Genomic DNA, 22,204 nt, shown 5'->3' with positions numbered 1-22,204 from the left:
GTTCCCCTGGAGGGGGGAGAGACTGGAAGCCCAGGCCAGGCCTAGGGGATGACTCAGGAAGTCATCCCACATCTTCCTGCACTCTGGAACACGAAGGAATTAGGAATGATGAAGCACATCAGACAAATCCTATAAAAATCTGCACCTTGCAGAGGCTCAGCATCCCCCAGCAGCCCAGCGTGGCACAGGCGCCTGTGCCGAGGTATCAAATCGATAATGACTCATTTCCCTTTTGTGTCTGCAAATCAATTGTAATAATGCCTTAATATAGCTGAAGTATCTCCAAATCCTCCTTTATCCCCAACGATGTCATGAGAAAATCCGATCTCGTTATTAAAATCGCTGATTACTCACAGTATTGCTCCAGACACACTCAAACTTGGATGGGGGGAGGAAAAACCCCTGAGTTTTAACTCCCTTGTTGGGAAAGCAGCTGGATGCTGCTGAGCTCTGCCCACTACTCACACCCATCACCTCACCCAGAAGGTGCTCAGGGTGCCAGTCCTGCCCCCCAAAACCCACTGGAGAGTCCCCACTGGGGCAGGGAGGAGGAGGAGGGAGGGCTCACCCCTTCCAGGGCTCGGACCAAGCCAGGGGACAGTAGGTGACTGATGGCAGCAAACCTGAATCATCCAGGACTGTGGTGGTAGCATTCCGGGGATGATATTTTATTACATATTTTATAAACATTTACTTCAATCAAATTTCTATTTGGGAGCCAGTGTAGGTAAATAACGGATCTTTAATTATCACAGCATCAAAGTCCCAGTATAATGCTTATTAAGTCATACTTAGGGCCAGATAATCTAGCCTATTTTGGATCCCTCTATTTAATCTTTCCTTTCTGGCAAAGGTCCTGGAGCTGATGGCCATATCCCTGATTTTTTCTCTTTTGCAGAACAAAGTTTGCCAGGAAAACTCCAGATGGACTTAGAGGTAAGACTGATCAAGTCTGTGTTTTCTTTAGGTTCTTAGCGATCCTATAAATTTCTCCAAGACCTTCAAACTTCTCCGGTGCCTCTAATCCCGCTCCCACTAATGCCAGAGTCGCAGTTCCCAGGCTGTAATCTCACCTGCTCCTGGATCCGTGTTCCACAGGTCAGGGGGTGTCCTGGCTAATCTGGTTGTTTAGTCCAACTGGGATCATCCCGGGCGCATCCTGACCCCACCGCCTGACATGCCGGGCACGGAGAGGGGCCGCCTGCTCTGTGCCTAAGCTGGCAATGTTCAATTACATTTCCCTTAATCCCTCTGTTGATCTTGCAGCCCCTGCCAGCTTTTTCTGTCTGGAGGAAGGGACAGATTGGAGGTGAATCACTCAGTGCCCTGTCCTAAGCAGATGAAGGTCAAGATAATGGGATCTCAGTGTTTCTGAGAAATGCTCCTTAATCAGCACTTCCCTTTGATGGCTATTCTTTAATTCGAGGTTCAGGTGTGAGGAGCTGCCAGGTAACCCCTTTGAACTTCTGCTGAGGTTCACATGTGGGTTTCCACCTAAAGCCACAGAGCAACAGACCTGCGGCCAAACGCTGACCTGGCACTGAGCAGTGATGCTGCTCCAAAGGAACTCCTGGGATAACGCCTGCATCCAACCCAGGAAACTGCTGGGATAACGCCTGCATCCAACCTGAGAAACTGCTGGGATAACGCCTGCATCCAGCCTCAGAAACTGCTGGGATAACGCCTGCATCCTACCCAGGAAACTGCTGGGATAACGCCTGAATTCAACTTGAGAAACTCATGAGGTCACTTTCTTTTCCCAAATAAACCTACTTTGAGCAGCTGCACCTATGGCAGACACAGGGCTTCTGGAAGCACCACCCGTCAGAGAGGGATGGTTAAGCTGCCAGAGGGCACAGTTAGATGGGATATTGGGAAGGAATTGTTCCCTGGGAGGGTGGGCAGGCCCTGGCACAGGGTGCCCAGAGCAGCTGTGGCTGCCCCTGTATCCCTGGCAGTGTCCAAGGCCAGGTTGGACATTGGGGCTTGGAGCAGCCTGGGATGGTGGGAGGTGTCCCTGCCATGGCAGGGGTGGAATGGGATGGGCTTTGAGGTCCCTTCCAACCTGAACCATTCCACGATTTCTGGAGGATGATTGCTTGTCATGAGGGCTTCAAGCCTCACAGGAGAGGATGAAGGAGGCTGATGATGGCATTAGAACATCCACATTATTGTAGCTTCCTCCAGCACATCAGAATTCACTGTAAAGGGTCTGCTAGACCCTGCAAAGGCCCTCTGGCCACAGACTGGGGGAAAGGAGAGGAACTGGAACCCAGTGAAGTGGCTCACAAAGGGCTGCCACATCTGTCACTTCTTCCAGACATCAGTGATGGCCCCATCAGGCTTTTCTGGGTCTCCTCCTTTAATGAGCTAATCTAACCCAGCAGCTGAAATCCCATCAACTCAACCAAATCCACCTCTGGAGATTAAAATATCATATTCACCACGTAAAGACATTTCTCTGAGCTCCCGTGAACCTCATGACTGGAGGAAGAGTCAGCAAAGCCATTCTCCCATGGCAGAAAGTCCTGTTACCCCAGAGCTGGAAACAGCCCATAATCAATCTATAATTAATCTCAGCTCTCAGGAAACCTGAACTTGTTTCTCTGGTGACTCCTCAGGAGTTGTCCCAAATGGTCATTCAGGGGTCCCACCAAGAGGTCCCCAGCTGCCCTGTGGGAGGGTGGGCTGCACTCACAATTAGGAATTAAGGGAGAGACTGTGAAACCCTGATGCAGGATCACAGATTTTTATAAAGTCCACACCAGAGCACCACTGGATACACAGAGGTCAGAAGAAATGCTGTGCTGGATCCCTCTGGGCTGAGTGTCATGAACCTGGGATTTCTCACGTTCTGATGGATGTGACCTTGTCTTTTCCCTTCTCTTCAGTGCTTTGAAGTTCAGAGCGCTGTGGAAGGACACCTGACTCACACAGTGCTCATTCCCTTCCCCGTGGGCCAAACTTCCCAAACCCCAGCTGATGCAGCCCAGTCCCCAGGAGAGCTGCAGGAAGCACCTTCCCTGACCCACTGGGATGGCTTTCCGGGGGAGAAGTCTGCAGAGGGGCAGGGATGTGCTGGGGATTCTATTCATTTATTTATTTAACATTTTAGTTGATTTAATTCAGAAAACCCTGAAAGGCCCCTCCCCCTCATCCTGCTCAGGGCAGGGGTTGTGGCCCCGGGCTCCTGCACAGCTCCCAGCACTGGCTGCTCACCATTACCATGGAATTAGTTGGGATTTTGACATTCTTTTGATGTCGCAGCTGCAAAAGGTGCAAAGACGCTTGACACAGGCAGGTACAAGACACAAGAACCAGTGAGACACCAGACTTCACAGAGGGAGGCACATCCTGGCACAGGCTCTGGGGACTGAGGGGACCTTTGAGGTGTCCCAGCCCACCCTGCTGTCCCTGGTACTCACCCAGCCCGTTTGCACAGTCGTAGAAGTCAAAGCAGTGCACGGTTCGATCCATCCCGTACGGTCCCATGAGTGTCCTGCGGGAGACAAGAGGAGCAGCTTTCTGTCACCGGCCAAAAAGAACAGAGGCACAAGTGCCCAGCCAGCACACACAGAGGCACAGTGTCCCCTCCACCCCGGACACTGCCCACCAGACCCTGCAGACAGCCAGGCTGAGGCACAGCCCCACTGCTGCACCCACGCGGGCAAAAACCAGCCCCGAGCCAGCCCCCCCGAAGTTCACACAGATAAATGAGAGAATATGTGCAGGGCTCAACATTGTCCTCCCCACCCAGCAAATCTGCTGGACCTGTCTGTGATTCATTACCCCAGATTATCAGGGCTGGACAGCTGTGCAGCTCCCGGGAAATGAGATCAGAGCTTGGACCTGTGTTCTGGGAATAAACCAGTTTCACAAACACAGGCAGCCTGTAAGGAAGACAGCCCGGCACAATCCACTCCCAAGGTTTGTAATGCAGGCAGAGGGTCTGGAAAAGGGGATGCAAAAGCTGCTGAGCTGCTCTGAGTCCTGCCTGGTCTGGTGGGAGCTTCTCATCACAAGCCAGAGCAGGTGGAAGAACATCACACAGCTGAGATTCCCCCGAGCCAAGTAACTCCCCAAAACATCCCACAGCCTCCCCCTAAACACCCTTAGGCAAGGTCCCAAATGAATGACCCCAAAAACACCCTGCCCCAACCACAGATGCCAGACTCCAAACCTGGGACCACCAGCACTTCTCCTTGGGCTCCTCAGGATGGATGAACCCAGATGTGAGAAACCCCAACCCAGATGTGCCAGGTGGGAAACCAGGGGTGAGGAGCTCCCAAAACACTCCCCAGCATTTAAGTTGCAAGAGAAAAGGTGTTTCCCAGTTGATATCAGGTCCCTGATCTGAACACAGATGACGAGGAACAACACCGTGGGAAACAAGAGGCTGCTCCAAATCCAGCAGGATGCAGGATAAGAATAACCCACCGGGACTTCCCAGGAATCCAAAATGAAACTCAAAATATCGAGCCATCCTGCAAAGCCAATAACTTCCACCTCTAAGATTCGGACCTGAAGCGTTTTCTCCCTGTTAAAAAATGTCCCTCCTCGCTATCCTTGCACACTACTCAAGATTGAACAAACAACTGGCCACATCTGGCTATTGAAAAATGAAGCTCCAAGCCATCCCAGGAAGGCAGAGCAGCCCTGGGCCCAGGCTGGTTCAATCTCCCGCCCAGGATTTTCAGGGTATTTTGAGTAAATCACTGAGGAAATTCCCCGGGGCGAGCCCCAGGCGCTCAGGGCAGGCTGGAAGGCGCCATACGGATGCAGTTCCAGCGGAGCAGATGCCTCCTTGATACGATCAACTCTTATCATCATCCCCCTGCCATCACCTCTTATCATCACCCCCGCTCCGAGGCACGGCTGCCCAGCAGCCCCGAGCTCTGCTAATGCCACGAACGCAGAAAACCCAACCAGCGACGGCGTCCTGGGCTCTTGCTGCAGCCCCTGCCTCTCAACCCCGCTCCCGGAGAAAACAGTGGAAGGACTCTGGCTGGAAGTGGAAGTCACGGGAGCCCCAGGGCCCCCTCCCCATTCCCACCCCAGCTGGGGGAGGTTACCTGCTGATGATGATGGCTCCCTTGTAAAGGACGGAGACCACGGGCATCCTGCCGGCGCTGGCAGCCCGGCCCTGCCAGGCACCAGCCACTCTGATTTGGCAGGAATCCGTTAAAGTGATGGGGGGGAAAAAAAGGGAAAAAAAAAAAAGGGGAGGTCGGAGGGCATCACGTGGTGTCCCCGTATGCATGTTAATTCCACCCAACATTAACACAGATCGGCTCAAAACATCTCCAACTTTAGATTAAAGCTTACGCAAGCCGGAGCCAGCGCGACCCATCCCAGCGCCTTCCCAAAGCGGCGGGGCCGGAGCTCGGCCAGCCCCGAGCAGGGCTGGCCCCACACCCTCATCCTCAGCACAACGCGGGAATTACTGGGATGCATCGCTGGGAATGGCCCCTCCAGGGATAAAGGGCAGGGCTCGGTGTGGGACGTGTGCTGTCGCCGTCCCTAAAGGATTAAAATCCGTAGCGAAGCTTTGGAAGCAGTAACAGGCTGCAGCACTCAGGGGGCTTAGGGCTGATGTGGATTTTTGTTTTCTTTTAGCATCTTTTCCAGCCCACAGTATTTCCTTCTTCGTGCAGAGCGAGTTTAGTTGTTCCCCTGTCTGCTGGGAGGTCAGAAGCCTGAACTGCCTTTGAACAGCCTCTTCCATCCCTGTCTCGGTGCACATCAGCCAGCTGGAGAAGCAGCAGGACCCCTGTCTTGTAGGATGGGGGATGGAGGGGTGAAAAAAGATTATCCAAGGTTTTCCAGTGAATGGGAATGAACCTGGAACAACCCACCTCAGGGCTTGGCAGGAGCAGAGCTGCGATCTTGGGGGAAAAGATCTGGTGACCTTTTCTGAGGAGGGAAATATATTCCCCTGCACCTGCAGGAAGACACGGGTCCTGCATCCCAACCAGCTCTGGGGGACATCTAAGGTCACAGGGAAGCTCTTGGCCCTGACTCCATCACCGGTGTCCTCCTCGTGCTGTTCCCACAGCATCTCCGCAGGCTCCTGGCCAGGCCCCATTAGTGGCCCTTGAACTCGTTAGCGGAGCACCGACTGCACCCGCTGTGGACGTGCCTGCCTGGCACTGCAGCTCCTTGCCAAAGCATTCCTTGAGCCCTGTGCTGTTGGATATCGCTGCTCCCATGTGTGAACAACTGATTTTATCAGCAGGAGCTTCCCCCATGGCCTCGTGTGAAGCCTCGCTGGGCAAGTGCAAGGTGCTTCAAAACAATGGCAGATTGGAGAAGTTCTCCTACATTTTGTCTTTTTTTTTTTTTAATTGCTTTCATTTGGGGACATTCAGATGACATATAAAATCTGAGTAGATTTCACCTTCAGGTGGCCAAAACTTTCCTAAAAATTAAATTATCTAGCTAAAAAAAATAAAATTTGGATGAGTAATGCCAGCTAGACAAACGTAGATGCATCTGGTGATACGTTGTGCACACCCCAGCACAGCAAGATGTGCCCACACCTGGTTCATGCCCTGGTCAAGGCTTTGGCCAAACCAATCTAAGTACGAGGGGTGGTACCTGGGGCCATCTCCAAATCTGTTGGATGCTGCAGCCTTCAAGAGCCTCACAAACCTGCCCATCCCCTCAGCAACCCAACAGCAGGGAGATGCTCTTTCTCCTGCCATCCCACAGAAAATGACCAGGACATGGAGAGCCAAAATTAAGGCAGGAGGTTCCAAGACCTGATGACCACCAGCTCTGGCTCTCGGTGACTCGTTCAAGGCCAGCCAGGAGGTTCTGTGGCAGAACACGCACAGAAATTCAACGCTGGGGTGTGGAACCCTCCCTCTGTGCCTGTTCTACAGCAGGAGCTGTTCCACACCAGGGCACAGCTCCCCGTGGGGCAGGAGAGTCCTGGCACCACGCCCAGCTGGGGGTGACCTTTCTGGGCACCCTCACTCAGCAGCCTCCTGCCTCTCACTCTCAGGATCACACTCCACATCCTCTGATGCACCAATAACCATCCCGGTCAGAGGAGGAGACATTTCCATCCCACCACCAAAATACCGTGTGCAACCTTCCAAGATCCTTTGGGACTCTGCTAATCCATTGTCACACAATTACTCCCTTGATTCACGGGCCAGGGCCTTGGCTGGAATAAATCAGGGATGCTGAAGGGAAGGGATTGCACAAGCACCGGGGGCAACAGCAACGGGATAAAGCTGAAGCACTGGCACAGGTTTTCCAGAGAAGCTGTAGCTGCCCCAACCCTGGAAATCTCCAAGGCCAGGTTGGACGGGGTCCATCCCTATGACAGGGAGTGGAATGAGATGATCTTTAAGGTCCCTTCCAACCGAAGCCATTCTGTGACTCTTTAAGGTCACTTCTCTGACCAGTTTCAGAGGGGCTGCAGGAAAACTCACTGGAGTCAGGCCAACCCAAAACTTGCAGGGAAATGGGGAAATTTTCCTGCCTGGCACTTCAGTAATTCACCCACCCTGATGTCTGCCTGTCAGGGAACAATTTCCACACTCAGGGTGATGCCATGATGATTTTTTGCCTTTTCTTTTATACCCCTTTTATATACCTTTTTACAGCTTTTTGTACTCTTAGTGGTTTTTAGCCTACATTCTTAGGCTTATTTTGTCAAGCCTAAGGAGAGTAAACATCTTAGAAGCTTCGTAGTTAGGGATCAGTGTGCCCCAGACCCCAAGGTCCTCTCCAGAACACATTCTGGAAACTAAGATAGATCCATTCAGGAGGAGGTTCCTTGGGGAGGGGGGCTCATTCCTCATTGGGGAATCTTTGATAGATCTGCTAATTAGTAAGACCTATAATGATATACCAGATCTTTTGGGGCTGTGCATGGCAGGGTGCATTTCGGTGCATTCCACCTGGACGTGTGCACCTAAAGATCCTTAAATACCAAGGTAAAATCCCTTTTTCCCTTCTAACCGTGTTTGACTCTTGATTTTAAGACCAGGAAAAGGCATCAAGGGTTAAACAGATGTGTTTGGGGCTCAACACCTTCAACATGAAGTCCTTCACCTGCCCAGCCCTGGGATTCCTGGTCCTTCCCACAGGGTGGGATGTTGCAATAAACCACACGCTCGTCCACAAGTTGGTAAAAGAAATGAAAACCAAATCCAAGAGGCCCTCAGGGAAGAGGAGCAGCACTCAGCTTCCAACTTTCTCTCCAAACACTCAGATCCTCAATTCCATCCTCTGAAACAGGCACCGACCCTGGCAAATGCATCAGACACTGCTGCTGCTCCTGTTCATTAACGCCTCTCTTCTCAGAGGAAGCTTCAACAGAAACAATTCAGAAGATTTCCAGTAGTTTAAAACTTGGAATCGCATTCAGGAAGGATTTATAAGCCCCCTAGGACCTGCCCAAGGGTCCCAGGTCTAGTTTGTATAACCAGTGTTGAAGGCAAACATCCCACTGGCAAAGGGCCTGTGCTGTGTGCTCGAGATCCTCACGGAGCTGGGTCCCAGCTGAGCAACTCCGAGTTAATCCCGGATTCTTATCCCAGGGAACTGCTGGTGAGACTTCAGATTTTTAAATAAATGAGAGAATAGAAGGAGTATGAATCAAGAACAAAGTAACCCCACGGGGCTGGACAGCAGATAAACACATGCTTCACTTGTTTGTCCACTTTTTCATCGACTGCTAGAAAAATGAGTTTAAAACTCATTGAAAAATGATTTTTTTTTCCAATGGAAAAATTATTTTGGCTTGAAAAATATATTTTTAATAGAAGTTGAGTGAAACCGTGTAAGTCAGCTTTACTTAACACTACCATTTATAAGCAGGGATGGGTGAAACTGTAAATGGAATCAAAATAACTCTTGGAGCAGGGGCACAGAGTTCAAAATGCTGACAGCACAAGTCAGGTGCATTTCCAGTACATTTTTCTGAGAGATCATGAAGAGGAAAGTGTGGGAGAGTGAAACTGGGAGCGCTGGGGAGAGGCACAGAAACCAAGAGGAAGCAGTGGAGAAGGTGGTGGTGATGGATTTGGGGTTCGGAAGGAAAAGAGGGGAAGACAATGGCTGAAACGAGTACAACCAGTGGTGAAGCTATGAGAAAAAATAACTCAGGCCTGCCCTTGTCCTTCCTACCTGGACAACAAGCAAACAGAGCTGGGGATAAGAGAGGAGTGATGGCTTTAATGTCACTGGGAGTGTTGGCATCACGTGGTTGACATGTCCAGCAGAAAATGCAAAAAATCCCACGGGAAGACCTCAGTCAAGGCTCATCTCTTGTGAAACATGCTTCCATTTGAAACTGAGGGCTCAGTGAGTGCTCCCCCAGCCAAACAGCCCTTCCCAGCCTGGCTGCTCAGGTGGGGTGACCTGGGTAGCCCAAAATGTTCCTGTATTCCATAGCTGTGCCCAAAAATTGTTGTCTTGAGCCAAGACATGGGGTCATCTCCAGGTCATGGTGAGGCTGTACAAGAAATGGAGCCCTCGGTCTCCTCAGTCATTCCAGCCCCAACATCGAGGATAAAGCCAGGAACCGGGAGTGGGGAGCAGCTGAGGCCAGGCATGGCACAAGGGTGGGAAGGGAAGGGAAGGGAAGGGAAGGGAAGGGAAGGGAAGGGGGAAGGGAAGGGAGGGAAGGGAAGGGAAGGGAAGGGAAGGGAAGGGAAGGAGAAGGGAAGGAAGGGAAGGGAAGGGAAGGGAAGGAAGGGAAGGGAAGGGAAGGGAAGGGAAGGGAAGGGAAGGGAAGGGAAGGGAAGGGAAGGGAAGGGAAGGGAAGGGAAGGGAAGGGAAGGGAAGGAAGGGAGGGAAGGGAAGGGAAGGGAAGGGAAGGGAAGGGAAGGGAAGGGAAGGGAAGGGAAGGGAAGGGAAGGGAAGGGAAGGGAAGGGAAGGGAAGGGAAGGGAAGGGAAGGGGAAGGGAAGGGAAGGGAAGGCTGTGCTGACAGCAGCATCCCCGAGCCTGCAGGGAGCCTCTGTGCACGGCTGAGCGGAGGAACAGGGTCCAAGTAGGTTTGCGTGGGTGGGAATTAGAGGTGGAAAGATCCTGCCATGGAAGTGAGATCTGTCTGAGGCCTTTCAGCCCCGGAAAGCGGCATTAAGAAGGTTGGAGGTGGCAGGGCTCACCCGAGCAGGGCACTGGGTCACGGTCTCTGCCATCATCCCACCAACTCCAGGAGCGGCAGCGGGAGCCACGGGCTGCCCAGGCAGCAGCAGGAACATTGGATCATCATTGAGTGAGTTAATTTCATGACACAACAAAATTAGCGTAGGCTGCAGAGGCTTTTACATCTGATTAGAAAACGGAAAAATGCAACTGTGCTGCTTGCAGGATCACCTACAAAGTGTTGGGGATAAATCAAAAAATCAATCAGCTGCTCTGGAGCTGGGAAGAAGCTGCCCACGGTCCCAGTGCTGCCCACGGCGTTCTCATAATAACACCCATGGAGTCACTTCAGATGAGCTCAGGAGATCAGAGATGTTCACAGACAAGTCTGAACAGAAGAGGGAACAAACAATCATGGAATACCAGGTTGGAAGGGACCTCAAGGAGCACCTGGTGCAACCTTCTTTGTCAGAAGCGTGGTCTTAGACGAGACAGCCCAGCACACTGCCCAGCTGGGTATCCAGCATTGGGGGATGCACCACTTCCCTGCGGAGGTGATTCCAAAGGCTGATTGCTCCCATTATGAAAAGTTTTCCTCTTGTGTCCAGCTGGAACCACCCCAGGAGTAACTTGCACCCAAAGGAAACCACAGTGCCAAAATTCCTGGTGAAGGAAGCAGGCAGGGATGCACAGGGAGCACTCAGGGATGGGCAATCCCACGCTGCCATCCCAGCCCTGGGCTCAGCATCTCCCCTGGAACCCACCTGCAGGTGGGCAGAAGGTGGCAGCAGGTGAAGCCAGCCCTGGCTGGGTGACACTGCTCCTCCAAGCCCATGGTCCTCGTCCCCATGAGCAGGGCTGCCAACCATGCCACATCCCTGTGCCCACACCCTACGGGCACTTTCCTCCTCCCCAGGACCATGTGGACCCCAGTACTCCTTCAATCCCTTCCTCTCACCCCCTGCAGCTGCAGAGGTCACAGGGTGGCTCCTGGGCAGTGCTTCCCCCTCCCCACTCCTTCTGCTGGTGGGTCACCTCTCACTCCCACCTGAGCCAGGCTGCAGATGGAGAGGTGAGGAGTATTTGGTGCCAGGGCAGTTTTCTGATGCTTGTTCCCTCCTTCTGCTGGAGGAAGGTGTGTGCACCTGAGGCTGATGCATATTCTCACTCCTCAGGGAGGAAGGTCCCTTCTCCCAGGACATCTGCCACCAAGACCTCGGGCAGGTGGAGGTGCCACCCCTCACTGCTGGCCAGGCTTTTCTGTTCTTCAACCCCTTTTATCGCCCTCCTCTGAACTTCATCCCTATTTTCCAACATCCTTCTCAGCCAGTGGATTTCTTCAGCATGAGGGATTCATCCCAATGAACCTTTGCTCTCTGAAAGTCAGATTTCTGCTGCCCATCACCTTCACCCCCAGGCAGAGAGGGGCTGGCAGAAGGAAGCCGATGCCGCCTGACAATTATGCATCAAGTCAACAATGGTGGAGCATTTTCTGGAGGTTCTTCTTGCTCAGGGAGAAGATGGTCAGTCCATGGGCACCTGCCTGGAAGAGCTGCTCCTGGAGACTGCTGGGGCTTGGAGAGGTTAAACCACAACAAGGGGTTACAGGCCTTTTCCCACGGACATCAACACACAGCTCTTCCCATGCTGTTCCAGAAGGTTTTGATTGGGGAAAAGGCAGAAAGAACCTCTTCAATTAGCCTGTCTTGCAGTAATTAGGAGAGACTGTTTAAGGTAGAAGGGAGGTTAGGCTTGGTCTGCCAGAAGTTTTTAGGAAAGGCGTTTATGTGAGAGCCCAGCCAAGCTGAACATCCCTCAACATCTGCTCCAGCCCAACCCTTGGATGTACCCACTGAGATGGGGATTAACACAAACACAGTCACATGGGAAAGCTCAAACAGGCACCTTCATTTTCACCCCAGCAGCTCCAAGGTGTGGTAGCACGTGTCCCACAGGGAAGCCTTTCTCCTTCCTCCACCTCCTCACCTTCCCATAGGGTGGGTGAGGCCTGCTTGGGGCCTGGTCCTGTGGCCCCAGTTTGGGTGTCAACAACTGTGAAGGGTTAACAGGATTATAAATCTCCCTGCCTGCCTAAATCCCCTGGGCTGTGGGATTGGGCTGGTTATAAACTTATTAACAAGGGCTGGTGGGGGCTGCAGGACCTGCTCTGCTGGCCTGGCCACCCTCTGTCCACCGCGCACTGACGGGAGAAAACCTGAGAACCACGGCAGGAAATTCGCCCAAGTGAATCCATAAAAACAGAGATGGAAAGAGAGAGGTGAGGGAAATGGCTGGGTAGGGAAAGATGGGAAAACCACATATTTTGGGAAAGATGTCAGAACATGCTGCTGAACCAGGAGCGCAGCTCTTGGGAAGAGCTTTGAGCCATCCTTGAGCTGCGAACATCCCCGTACTCCAACCCAGACCCTGGCACAAGCCATAAACAGGCAGCAATAACAATTCCAAGAGGATTGGTGGAAGTGCCAGGCCAGTCTTGCACCCGGCCACGCCTGGTGAGGCACTGGCAGCGGATCCAAACCCACCCGGAGCACACAGAGCGTGGTCCAGCCACGAGACCTGGCACGAAGGTGCCACCGGTGCCGTTTTATTTCCTGCTGGCTCTGGCAAAGCTCCTGTGCAGAATCCACCGCTGCAGAACTTGCCTGGAGCTTCCAGCAGCCGCTCTCCAGGAGAGCCCCGTGGGGTCACACCGGCATCACCATCGGGAGAAACCGGGAATGAGGGATGAGCCGCTGCTCCAGCCGTGGCAGTCACCACCCCCGCCCTGATGCTGCCGGCTGAGGTTCTGCTGACGGCTCGTGTTTATTTATTAAATTCCTATTTCAAACTCCAAAATTAATCTTTTAATTCAGCGGCAGGGCGGGTCATCCTTATCGGAGTGCCGGAGAGGTGTTATCTCCCCGCCATCTGCTCGCCACCCTCCGCCGCGTCCCGACGGAGCCGGCAGACAGCCGGACACCAGCCAGCACATCTGGCAGCCGTCACACGTGGGGGACAGTCCCCCTGACCACTCCTCTCCTTCCCAACCAAACACAGCCTCGTGGATAAAGCTGAGGGAGGCTTCGACCCAGAATTTCAGCATATGAGCACATTTGGGAGGTAGAAAACGGGGTTTGAGCATTTTTGCCTCGCAGGGCAGCAGGGCTTAGCAGCCCCGTGGAGCCAGGGATGCCCAGGGGACCCCAGTGAGGGCACGGCGCTGCTCCCACACACACGCCACGGCCCCACAACAGCAGCACCCACCCCACGCGGTCACGCCTGTCCTGCACCACCTCCTTCCGACCGGCTACTGATTCTGCCTTTTCTGCACCCAAAAGCAGCAGGGCAGCATCAACACAGCAACTCAAGGCACCCTCTCGGTCGCAGTCACCCCGGGGTGCTGCCCTCGCCACCCTGCCTGCACACCCCCAGCCCTCGCTCCAATGACCTACTTCAGCCGGAGACGGATCATGTCCCAGCAGCGGCAGGGATCACGGGCCCTGCTGGCTTCAGGGTGCCCTGGGCTCTTGGTCTCGGCTGCGGAGAAAGTCAGGTCTTGCCAGCCCAAGAAAGCCTCCGCCACACCCCGAAGTGGCCCGGAGACCCCCCCGGGGCCCACGCCGGCTCTGGCTCCGGCCCACTGACCCCCAGTTAATCGGCTAAAGCCGCACGCTCTGAACCCTGGCCCCGGGCAGAGCCGCGCTCCCGCCGGCCCTCTCTGCCCTACATAGACATCTGCAGCGCCCGCCGTCACCTCCCGTCCCCTCCGCCGTCACCTCCGTCCCTCCGCCGCCACCTCCCGTCCCCTCCGCCGCCACCTCCCGTCCCCTCCGCCGCCCTCCCGCACCCACCGGGGCCCTGCTCCGCACCCGCCCCGCTCCCCGGGCAGCGGCACGGCGGGACGGGGCCTTCCGGGGAGGTTTCGTCAAAGGCGAGACAAAGCACCAGAACTGCAGCAGGAGCACCCACAACTGCTCGCAGAGGCTGTAGGTGCTTCCCCAGTTGCTGCCTGGAAAATAAATCCCCTTTCCCACCCCTGGCCGATACCGGCCTCACCTATGCGCTGCTCCTGGAGGTGCTGTGGGACCCCCACCAGACCCTGCCCCAAAATGAGCCGAATCAAACCCCGCCAAAAGCCGCGGGGTCACCGAGCGCATCCTCCCGAACGCCATCCATCCCTGGAGAACGGATCCCAGGCTCCGAGGGATGCCCGTGTCCCTCCCGGTGCGGCGGCATCCCGGCCCGCTTACCAGTAAATGAGGGAAAGCCCATCGAAGCGCTCCAGGGCTCGGCCAGGGGGCTGCAGGTAGGACATCATCTGGGACCGCCGGTCCCCCCTCAGGGCTGCCTGCTGCCCGGGGCCATGGGCTCGGGGTGCCAGCGGCTGGCAGGGCTGCCCGGCACGGCTCCCTGGCACGGCTCCCCGCCGCAGCGGCTGCAGCTAATCCCGGGCGGGCAAGCATGTGATCGCCCCTCTGCCGGCCCCCCAGCTAAACCCTGCCGGGTTTAGGGGCCGCGGACCCTGCAGTGCGCCTGATTCCAACCAGCGGGGCCGAGCCACCCCTGGGCTGGGAGCCACGGCCACCACGGGACCCCCACGGCAGCCAGCAAAGCGTCCCATCGCCGTGTGCCACCGCTCTCCCTATCCACCACGGCCCCATTCAGTAAACTGAGCATTTGTTTTGGCACAAGGACCCCTTCGCCCTCCTACCAGAGAGCTCCCCCTTCACCCTGCACTTGCAGTGGCTGCTAATGATGGTTATAATCACTAATGGTGGTTATAATCCATGGTTAACCTGCCACTTTAAAGACAATTGTTGGCGTCTCTGACCTGCACTAAGCCTGGGCTGTGGCAGCACTCAGAGCTCCTCTCTTTCCTGGCCACTGCAGGATCATTTTTTTAAATATTATTTATATATCTATATATATATATTATTTATATACATATATAATTTATATTATAGATAAATATATTATTTAATATGGGGCACAATTCTTGCATTTGGGTATTTTCCCCCCCTCTTTAAGGTTTTCTGATCCTACCCCAGCAACCAAATTATCCTTTAGTCTGTTAGGAAAGCCCTGGGAGTGAGCGCTGGTGGGCCGATGGAAACTGTTTGGAGTGGGGTATTATCCTGGAATGTGAATTATCCCAGAGCAAGGAGGCCACAGCCGGCCCAGTCATGTTTGCCCACATCCAGCTGTGGGTGGGATGGACGGACAGCAGGATGGACAGACAGGTCCCTGACTTGGGGCAACGGAAAAGTCCCAAATGAGCACCAACCCACCGCATTTTGTGTGTTTGATTTCTCCCTCTCCCCATCAGCCAGGAACCCAGGGCAGCAGCCGGGGCTGGCCGGGACCTGGGGATTAGGTGAGACCTGGGGATTATGAAATGCATCTGTCTGTGTCTGGCATGGCCTGGGAAAGCCACCAGCCTCACCAGGGCCAGCTCCTGTGTTCATCGCTCCCCCCAGCCCCAGGTAATGCTGGCACATAAAATCATGGAATATCCTGAGTGGGAAGGGTCCATTGGGATTATCCAGTCCAACTCCCAGCCCTGCACAGACACCCCAACAACCCCACCCTGGGCATCCCTGGCAGCGCTGTCCAAACACTCCTGGAGCTCTGGCAGCCTCGGGGCCGTGCCCATTGCCTGGGGAGCCTGGGCAGTGCCCAGCACCCTCTGGGGGAAGAACCTTTCCCTGATATCCAACCTAAACCTTCCCTGGCACAGCTTCATGTCATTCCCTCAGGATGGGACACTTGGGGACCGGCTGAGGAAAACACTGAACAGCAGAGGCGGTGGTGACCTGTCTGTCCAGCCACTGCTCCCCAGCCCTGAGCCGGGGCACCCCACGGGTGTTGGGCCTGGCAGGGTTGGGAACTCAGTGGCGGCTGGTGGCATGTCCAGCCAGAGCACCCATGTGGCACGAATCGGGACACCTCGATCCCTGGGGTGAGCGCAGCCGCCCCAGCCCCTGTCACCCGCGCTGTGACGAAGAGCAGGGAGGGCCCGGGCAGCCGCCCCGGAGGCCGGGCCGTGCCCGGGGTGCTGCCCCAAGGCGCTGCTGCCGGGAGGAGGGGGGGAATTAAGGCTGGTCCCTCTCGGCATCCTTTGCGAGTGACTGTGCAGGATGTGCCGGTGCCAAAACCCTTTCCACCTGTCGCCTCCCAGCCTGGTGACAGGTCCCCTGAGGAGGCACAGCCCTCCGCCCAGGACAGCCGCCAGCACCTTGTCCCGATCCCCCTTTAGGGTGCAGCTCTGCTTTAGGGGCCAGCCCTGCAAAGCACCCCAGCCCAGGACCCCCATCCATCGGGGCACACCAGGTGCTTTTGGGGTGCTTTTGGGGTGCACGCCCTTCCCAGCCCAGCGATCCCGAGGGGTGCTGGTGTGGGGAGAGCCGCCCGCTCCCAGGGCTGTCGCAACGCGGGCCCGGGCGGTGCTGGGTGTGAGCCCCGGGACTGGTTTGTGCCGCCGGGAGAGGACGGGCGCTGGGTTTGCCGAAACCGCGGGGAGCGGGCGGGCGCGGGGTGCCGGGAGCCGCGGCCGGCTCAGGGCTGGGCCGGCCTCTCCCAGTCTCACCAGTCGGGATTGTCTAAGGCAGTGTCACCCCGCTCTGGGGCAGGACAGCACCCAGCAGCCGCGGGGACGGCGGGGCCGCCCGGAGCCAGCCCCGGTGCCCCTGGTCCAGCTCTGCTGAGGCAGGCGGGGCACCGGGGCATCATTTCCACCGCCCTCCCTGCAGCTGCCGGGAGCCTGCCGGCTCACCCCGTGGATGTGTCCCGCTCTTGCCCACAGCCCTGGGGGTCACAGCATCCCCCGAGGCGGGCTCTGCGGTGAATCACGGCGACGTGCTGCGGGGCCAGGTGCTGCCGTGCCCTTTCCCCCCGCGAGTTTCCGCGCTGGCGGAAGCGGGGCATTATCTCCCTCGCCCATCACAGGCAGCTGCCCCTGGGTGCGCTCCAGCTGCGTATTTATAGAGATGCAAACATTACACCCCGGAAATTCGCAGTCTTTACATCACAGGCCAAAGCCTGCAGTGAAGCCCTGACCTTTTTCTTCCTCTCGATGTGTTCTGGGGGACTGTGACAGAGAGGTCCCAGCCGTGGGACGTCCCAGTCAGGACCACGGGTGCTCAGGGCTGCAGCATCATGCCGCTGAGGGGCAGAGGGGACACCAGAGGAGCTGGATACCCCTGGAAATGTCCAGGGCCAGGCTGGACGGGGCTTGGGGCAACCTGGTCTAGTGGGAGATGTCCCTGCCCTTGGCAGGGGGGAATTAGATGAACTTTAAGTCCCTTCCAACCCAAACCACACTGTGATGATTCTATGATGATGATGACACCCGTGTGTCCCCACTGGGGATCTGGGACCCCATCTCTTCATGAGACAGGAGAATAAGGACCAAGAGAAGATGCTGCTGTCTCGGATGCACATCATGATCTCAAAATCCAGCCCAGCTGTACGGTGTTCAGTGCCATTCCAAGAGTCATGGCTGGGGACACAGGACGGACCTTCCAGGATGGATGTGTCCCCCCTGGCCACCCCTCAGCTTGGTGCAGATGTCCCCATGCCTCCCCAGTGCCTGCTGTGTGCACCAGCACCCCAAAGCCACCCACAGCTCTTCTGCTCTGCACTGTGCCGGGAGGATGAGGAAGAGCCAAACCCAATTTATTCCATGCTGCATTTTCATGCCAAATGAGTCAGAGCACCGGCCTCTCTCAGCCTTTGTTTTGCTTGGCTGCCTGCACCCGCTTTCGCTTGGTGTTTGTTCAATATTAACTCCCTTCATGGCACTTGGGCTCAAAGCAGCAAGTGCAGCAGAAAAAGCCACTTCCCTGCTGGGACAGGAGCTTTCCCATCCTTCAGCATCAGGAGCGATGCACTTGTTTTATTCTATTTACTTCTTACAGTTCGAGGAACCCTGAGCTCGGTCCTTTGAGCCACCACATCCCACCAGACCCATCTAAAGCCATCGGGGCTGGCAGGGGCTGTGGGCTGGCTGCTGATTTCAGAGCAAAACGAGCCCTAAACGGAGCTGGGGGAGGTTTCGCCCGGCACAGGACCAGTTAGGAACGAGCACGGCTGCATTCCTGCGCACGTGGGAGCCGCCGGGAGGAAGCGGCGGCACGGAGGTGTTTCAGTGCCCTGCTTTCCTGCCTTGCGAGCAGGAACTCCCTTCCCACCCCAAACCCCTGCCATGGGGGCGAGCAGCTCAGCTGGGCCCTCCAGGGGCTGTCAGAAAGTCCCACCCAGAAAATAAATGAGGTTTTGGCTCATCTGCTGCTGTTTGTGTTCCGTCGAGCTTTTGGAAGAGATTTTCGAGTTGTTTTGCCTCAACCCCCCTCCATCAGAAGTCAAATCCAAGAATTCTTCATTGAGGAACATTGCTGAACAGCTGCCAGGGCTGATCATCTCCATGCCTGGCTCCTCTGTTCCGATGGGTCCCCACAACCCCTCGGCACTGCCACGGTGCCTTTTGGGGCTCGCAGGGAAGGAGATGCCACCACCCCGCTGCTGGCTTCACCCACCCAGCCCTGGTGCCATCCCGAATCAGAATGGGCTGCGTGGGGTGGGATGGTGGGACACAGGGGGATGGCCAAGCCCACGGCACAGGTGTCAGCAGGGAACGAGACCCCCGGAGCAGCAGGGTCAGCCTCGGCCGGGGTGCTGGGGCTGGCGCAGGGTGGAGCAGGGTGTGGGATGCCACAGAAGGGCTTGCCAGGAAAATGTCATCTCGTTGTATAAAACGTGCTCCTCTCCCGCTCCACTCCCGCAGCAGCAGCAGCTCAAGAGATTCTCACCCAGGTTAAGTCAATATTGCCACATTGCTGCCTCTGTCGAGGTGCTCGGCCCCGTGGAAGGAGCTCTGTGGGTGTTTTGAGGGCTGGAAAGGAGCCAAGAGAACACATCTGGGTGGGGGTCCCGGTGCAGTGCAGCACCCTGGGGCTCGGAATCCTCCCACGAGCCCCCTGCTGCCCCGCAGTGGGGCCCACACCTGCCTGGCAGCTCCCTGGGCACGGGGGGCTCCTGGCTGGCAGCACAGCTCTACTGCTCCACGCTCAAGAGGCTCCAAGGAGCTGGTGGCACCGGGTCTGGATACCGGCACAGGGTGCGCCAGGCCTGGCAGCAGCAGGAGATGGGAGGGCACGGAGCACAGCAAGGGACCAGCTGCATCAGTAAAGCCACCAAAAGGCTCATTTGCAAAATAAATGCCACAAACCCAACCCTGGCAGACCCCAGCCAAGGAGGGAACCTCAGCACGGGTTGTGTGGTGCTTTGGGCAGGCACCAGAGCCTCAACGAGAGCTGCCAGCACCCCCAAACCACAGGCCCCCAGGTCCCCAAAAGCACCCTGTGTACAGAGGCTTTGTGCAGTGCCTCTGATCCCGAGCCAAGGTAAAGGCAGAATACCTGGGCAGTTTACATAAGACAGAGTTTTCCACTATGCCGCAGTTTCTCTCCGCCTGGTGTTTCACCCAGCAGCTGCAATTTTGCTGCTCTCAAGGGCATTTGCACACAAAAATGAGCCACGCCAGAGATGCGGGGAGATAGGAGGATTAAGGCTGCAGAACTGGCGCAGGAGGAGATGGAAAGCAAACCCCTCTGGTAGGCAGAGGCATTTCATCCCTAAACCTCTGCTCACCTCCACACAGGGTTTAAGGAGGGCAGCTCTGGGATGGTTCTGGAAGCTGGAAGAGGAGCAACCGGTCCTTTGAGCATCCAGAACATGTTGCTGCAAGAGACTAGGGGGGATTCAAAAAACCAGAAAGTGCTTCTAGTGCTGAATAAAGAAATAAAAGCAGTCAGGCTGAGTTTCTCCCTCCTCAACCCCCCCAGGATCAGAGGGAGGATGGGGATGCAGGTGCTGCCTGGGCAGGTTGCATGGGGATGCTCCCAGCCTCTGAAGGAACCACAGCATCTGCAAAATCCTCCTCCCAAAAAAAGTATGGGAGCGTTGGTCTGCTCCTCAGCATGGGCAGGAGCCTGGCACTGATGCGTGGCCACAGCAGGGAGCGTGCCAGGCTGCAGGCACTGCCAGCCCACAGGGATCCACGGCTCTTGGGGATCAGGAGAACGGTTCCTACCTGGGGATTCTCACAATCGATTTGGAAGTAAGAATGGAAGCTGGGCACCATGAAGACAAAGCCACACCCTGAGTTATAGCTAAAATGGAGCTGGTACCACAGCTGGTAACAGGGAGAGCCCAGGAACGGCCCCAGCCAGAGCGGGGTCGGGCCCCAGCCCTGGTTCTGGCTGTTTGGGGCTGCTGTGGGAGCTCTGCCACTGATGGGCTGCTCCAGCCTCACACCAGCAGCCCCAGCCGCCAACAGGGTCCGAGTTACACCCCATGGGACTCAATCCCAGCAGGACCCTGCCCAGATCCTCCTTCAGCACAACCTTGCCCTCCTGGGAGTGTTTTAAATCCATCCCCGCTCGCCAAAGGCTCCAAGGTGCTTGGCTGGATGAGGCCACGGGCACACAAAGTGCTGCTGTTTTGGGGGGGTGACAGCCTGGCCCTGAGTGGGTTCAAGGCTCTGTGGGGCACTGCCTGTGGGTTCCAGCCTCATGGCTCAGCTGGCTCCTGATCACCCAGAAGGGAATGGCAAAGCCAGGCAGCGTGGCCAGTGCCACAGAGCCTTCAGCAGGCTCAGCTCCTGCAGGGAAACTGCCTCTCACCCCCTGGAGGTAGCCAGGAGGACAAACCACGGCAACCGGGATGGAGGAGGAGGCCCCACAAACACACACAGAGAAAGACACACAGGAACACGCAGACAGACGCACGCACACAGACAGACAGACAGACAGACAGACACACACACACACACACACACACACACACACACTTGCCTTGCGCTGTCGCTGCCGGGACCCGCAGCCTCCCCGTGCCCCAGGCAGGCGCAGCCGGACCCAGGCAGGAGTGTCCGGCCGGCCGGAGGGCTCTGCGCTCTTTAAGGGCGCCCCAGAGCACAGGAGATCCGGCACACGCACGGGATCGGGATCAATAGGTCACAGCCTGCACTGACTTGCCCACGGAACGAAAATCAGCAGAGGATTTGGGGCTGGTGGGGAAGCTACAATCAGGGCTTTAATCCTGCATGGGCACAAAATCCCAGGATAAAAAGGCCAGAGCTGGTCCTAATTGCTGACTGCTGTGTGCATGTGTGAGCAAAACCTCTTAGGCTGCGGGGGGCCTGGGGGAGGCGTCTCAGTGCCTTATGGGGTCCTTTAGGTCAGGTTTAGTTCTGTAAGATCTAAACTTAGGTTTAGATCTGCAACCTAAATTTAGGTTTAGGTCTGTAAGATCAAGTCCAGCCACTCCCTCAGCACCATCATATTTGCCACTGACCCCTGTCCCCAAGTGCCACATCCACACGGCTTTTGAATCCTCCCAAGGGATGGTGACTCCACCACTGCCCTGGGCAGCTGTGCCAGTGCCTGACCACCCTTCCCATGAAGGAATTTCCCCAATATCCAACCTAAACCTCCCCTGGCCCAGCCTGAGGCCGTTCCCTCTCCTCCTGTCCCTGTTCCCTGCGAGCAGAGCCCGACCCCCCCGGCTGCCCCCTCCTGTCAGGGACTTGTGCAGAGCCACAAGGTCCCCCCTGAGCCTCCTTTGCTCCAGGCTGAGCCCCTTTCCCAGCTCCCTCAGCCTCTCCTGGTGCTCCAGCCCCTTCCCCAGCTCCGTTCCCTTCCCTGGACATGCTCCAGCCCCTCAGGGTCTGTCTTGTGAGGGGCCCAGAACTGTCCCAAGGACTGGAGGTGTCCCAGCAGTGCCGATGCACCTGGAAGGAGCAGCGATGCGCCGAGCACCGCTCACCCGAGACCACCCGGGAGGAGCCGCAGCCACCCCCGTGATTTCCCCTCTGTGCCCAGCGCAGCCCCGCTGAGCCCAGGGACCCCTCGAGCCGCTCCCCACCCGTGCCCTGACTCCTGGGGGGTGTCAGGTTGACCCTGCACATCTGGGAGGGGGTCCAGCCCTGCCGGGGGCGCCTTTCAGGCAGGGCTGGAGCCGGGAGAGCGGGGCTGCACCAAGGCCAGGGGAGGATGCTGCGGAGTGGGGAGGGGCGGGCGGGGCAGCAACGGGCAGGA

At 56.4% G+C, this 22,204-nt stretch overlaps 1 protein-coding gene across 6 annotated transcripts in view; it reads right to left on the bottom strand.

Annotated features, from left to right (window-relative positions):
• The window catches only part of LOC104684927 (syntaxin-binding protein 4-like), a 47,593-nt gene extending 33,066 nt beyond the window's left edge, over positions 1-14,527 (bottom strand). For 2 of the 6 annotated variants that reach the window (XM_019281790.2, XM_019281791.2), the window contains exons 1-2: positions 5,073-5,353; positions 3,426-3,499 (exon numbers count right to left, since the gene is read on the bottom strand). In XM_019281790.2, coding sequence (XP_019137335.2) covers positions 3,426-3,499; positions 5,073-5,278 — 280 coding nt within the window. In that variant the 5' untranslated portion in view covers positions 5,279-5,353. Of the gene's footprint in view, positions 1-1,073; positions 1,243-3,425; positions 3,500-5,072; positions 5,354-13,561; positions 13,783-14,359 lie in introns of those variants that run through there. The other 4 variants (XM_039560550.1, XM_039560551.1, XM_019281786.3 and 1 more) reach the window with 4 other exon arrangements.
• Between the last annotated feature and the right edge of the window lie 7,677 nt (positions 14,528-22,204).

Source organism: Corvus cornix, chromosome 14 (assembly GCF_000738735.6).
Source record: "Corvus cornix cornix isolate S_Up_H32 chromosome 14, ASM73873v5, whole genome shotgun sequence".
NCBI classification, from domain to species: domain Eukaryota; kingdom Metazoa; phylum Chordata; class Aves; order Passeriformes; family Corvidae; genus Corvus; species Corvus cornix.
The sequence above is the reverse complement of the archived record's forward strand: the minus strand, read 5'-3'. Positions and strand labels throughout refer to the sequence as shown.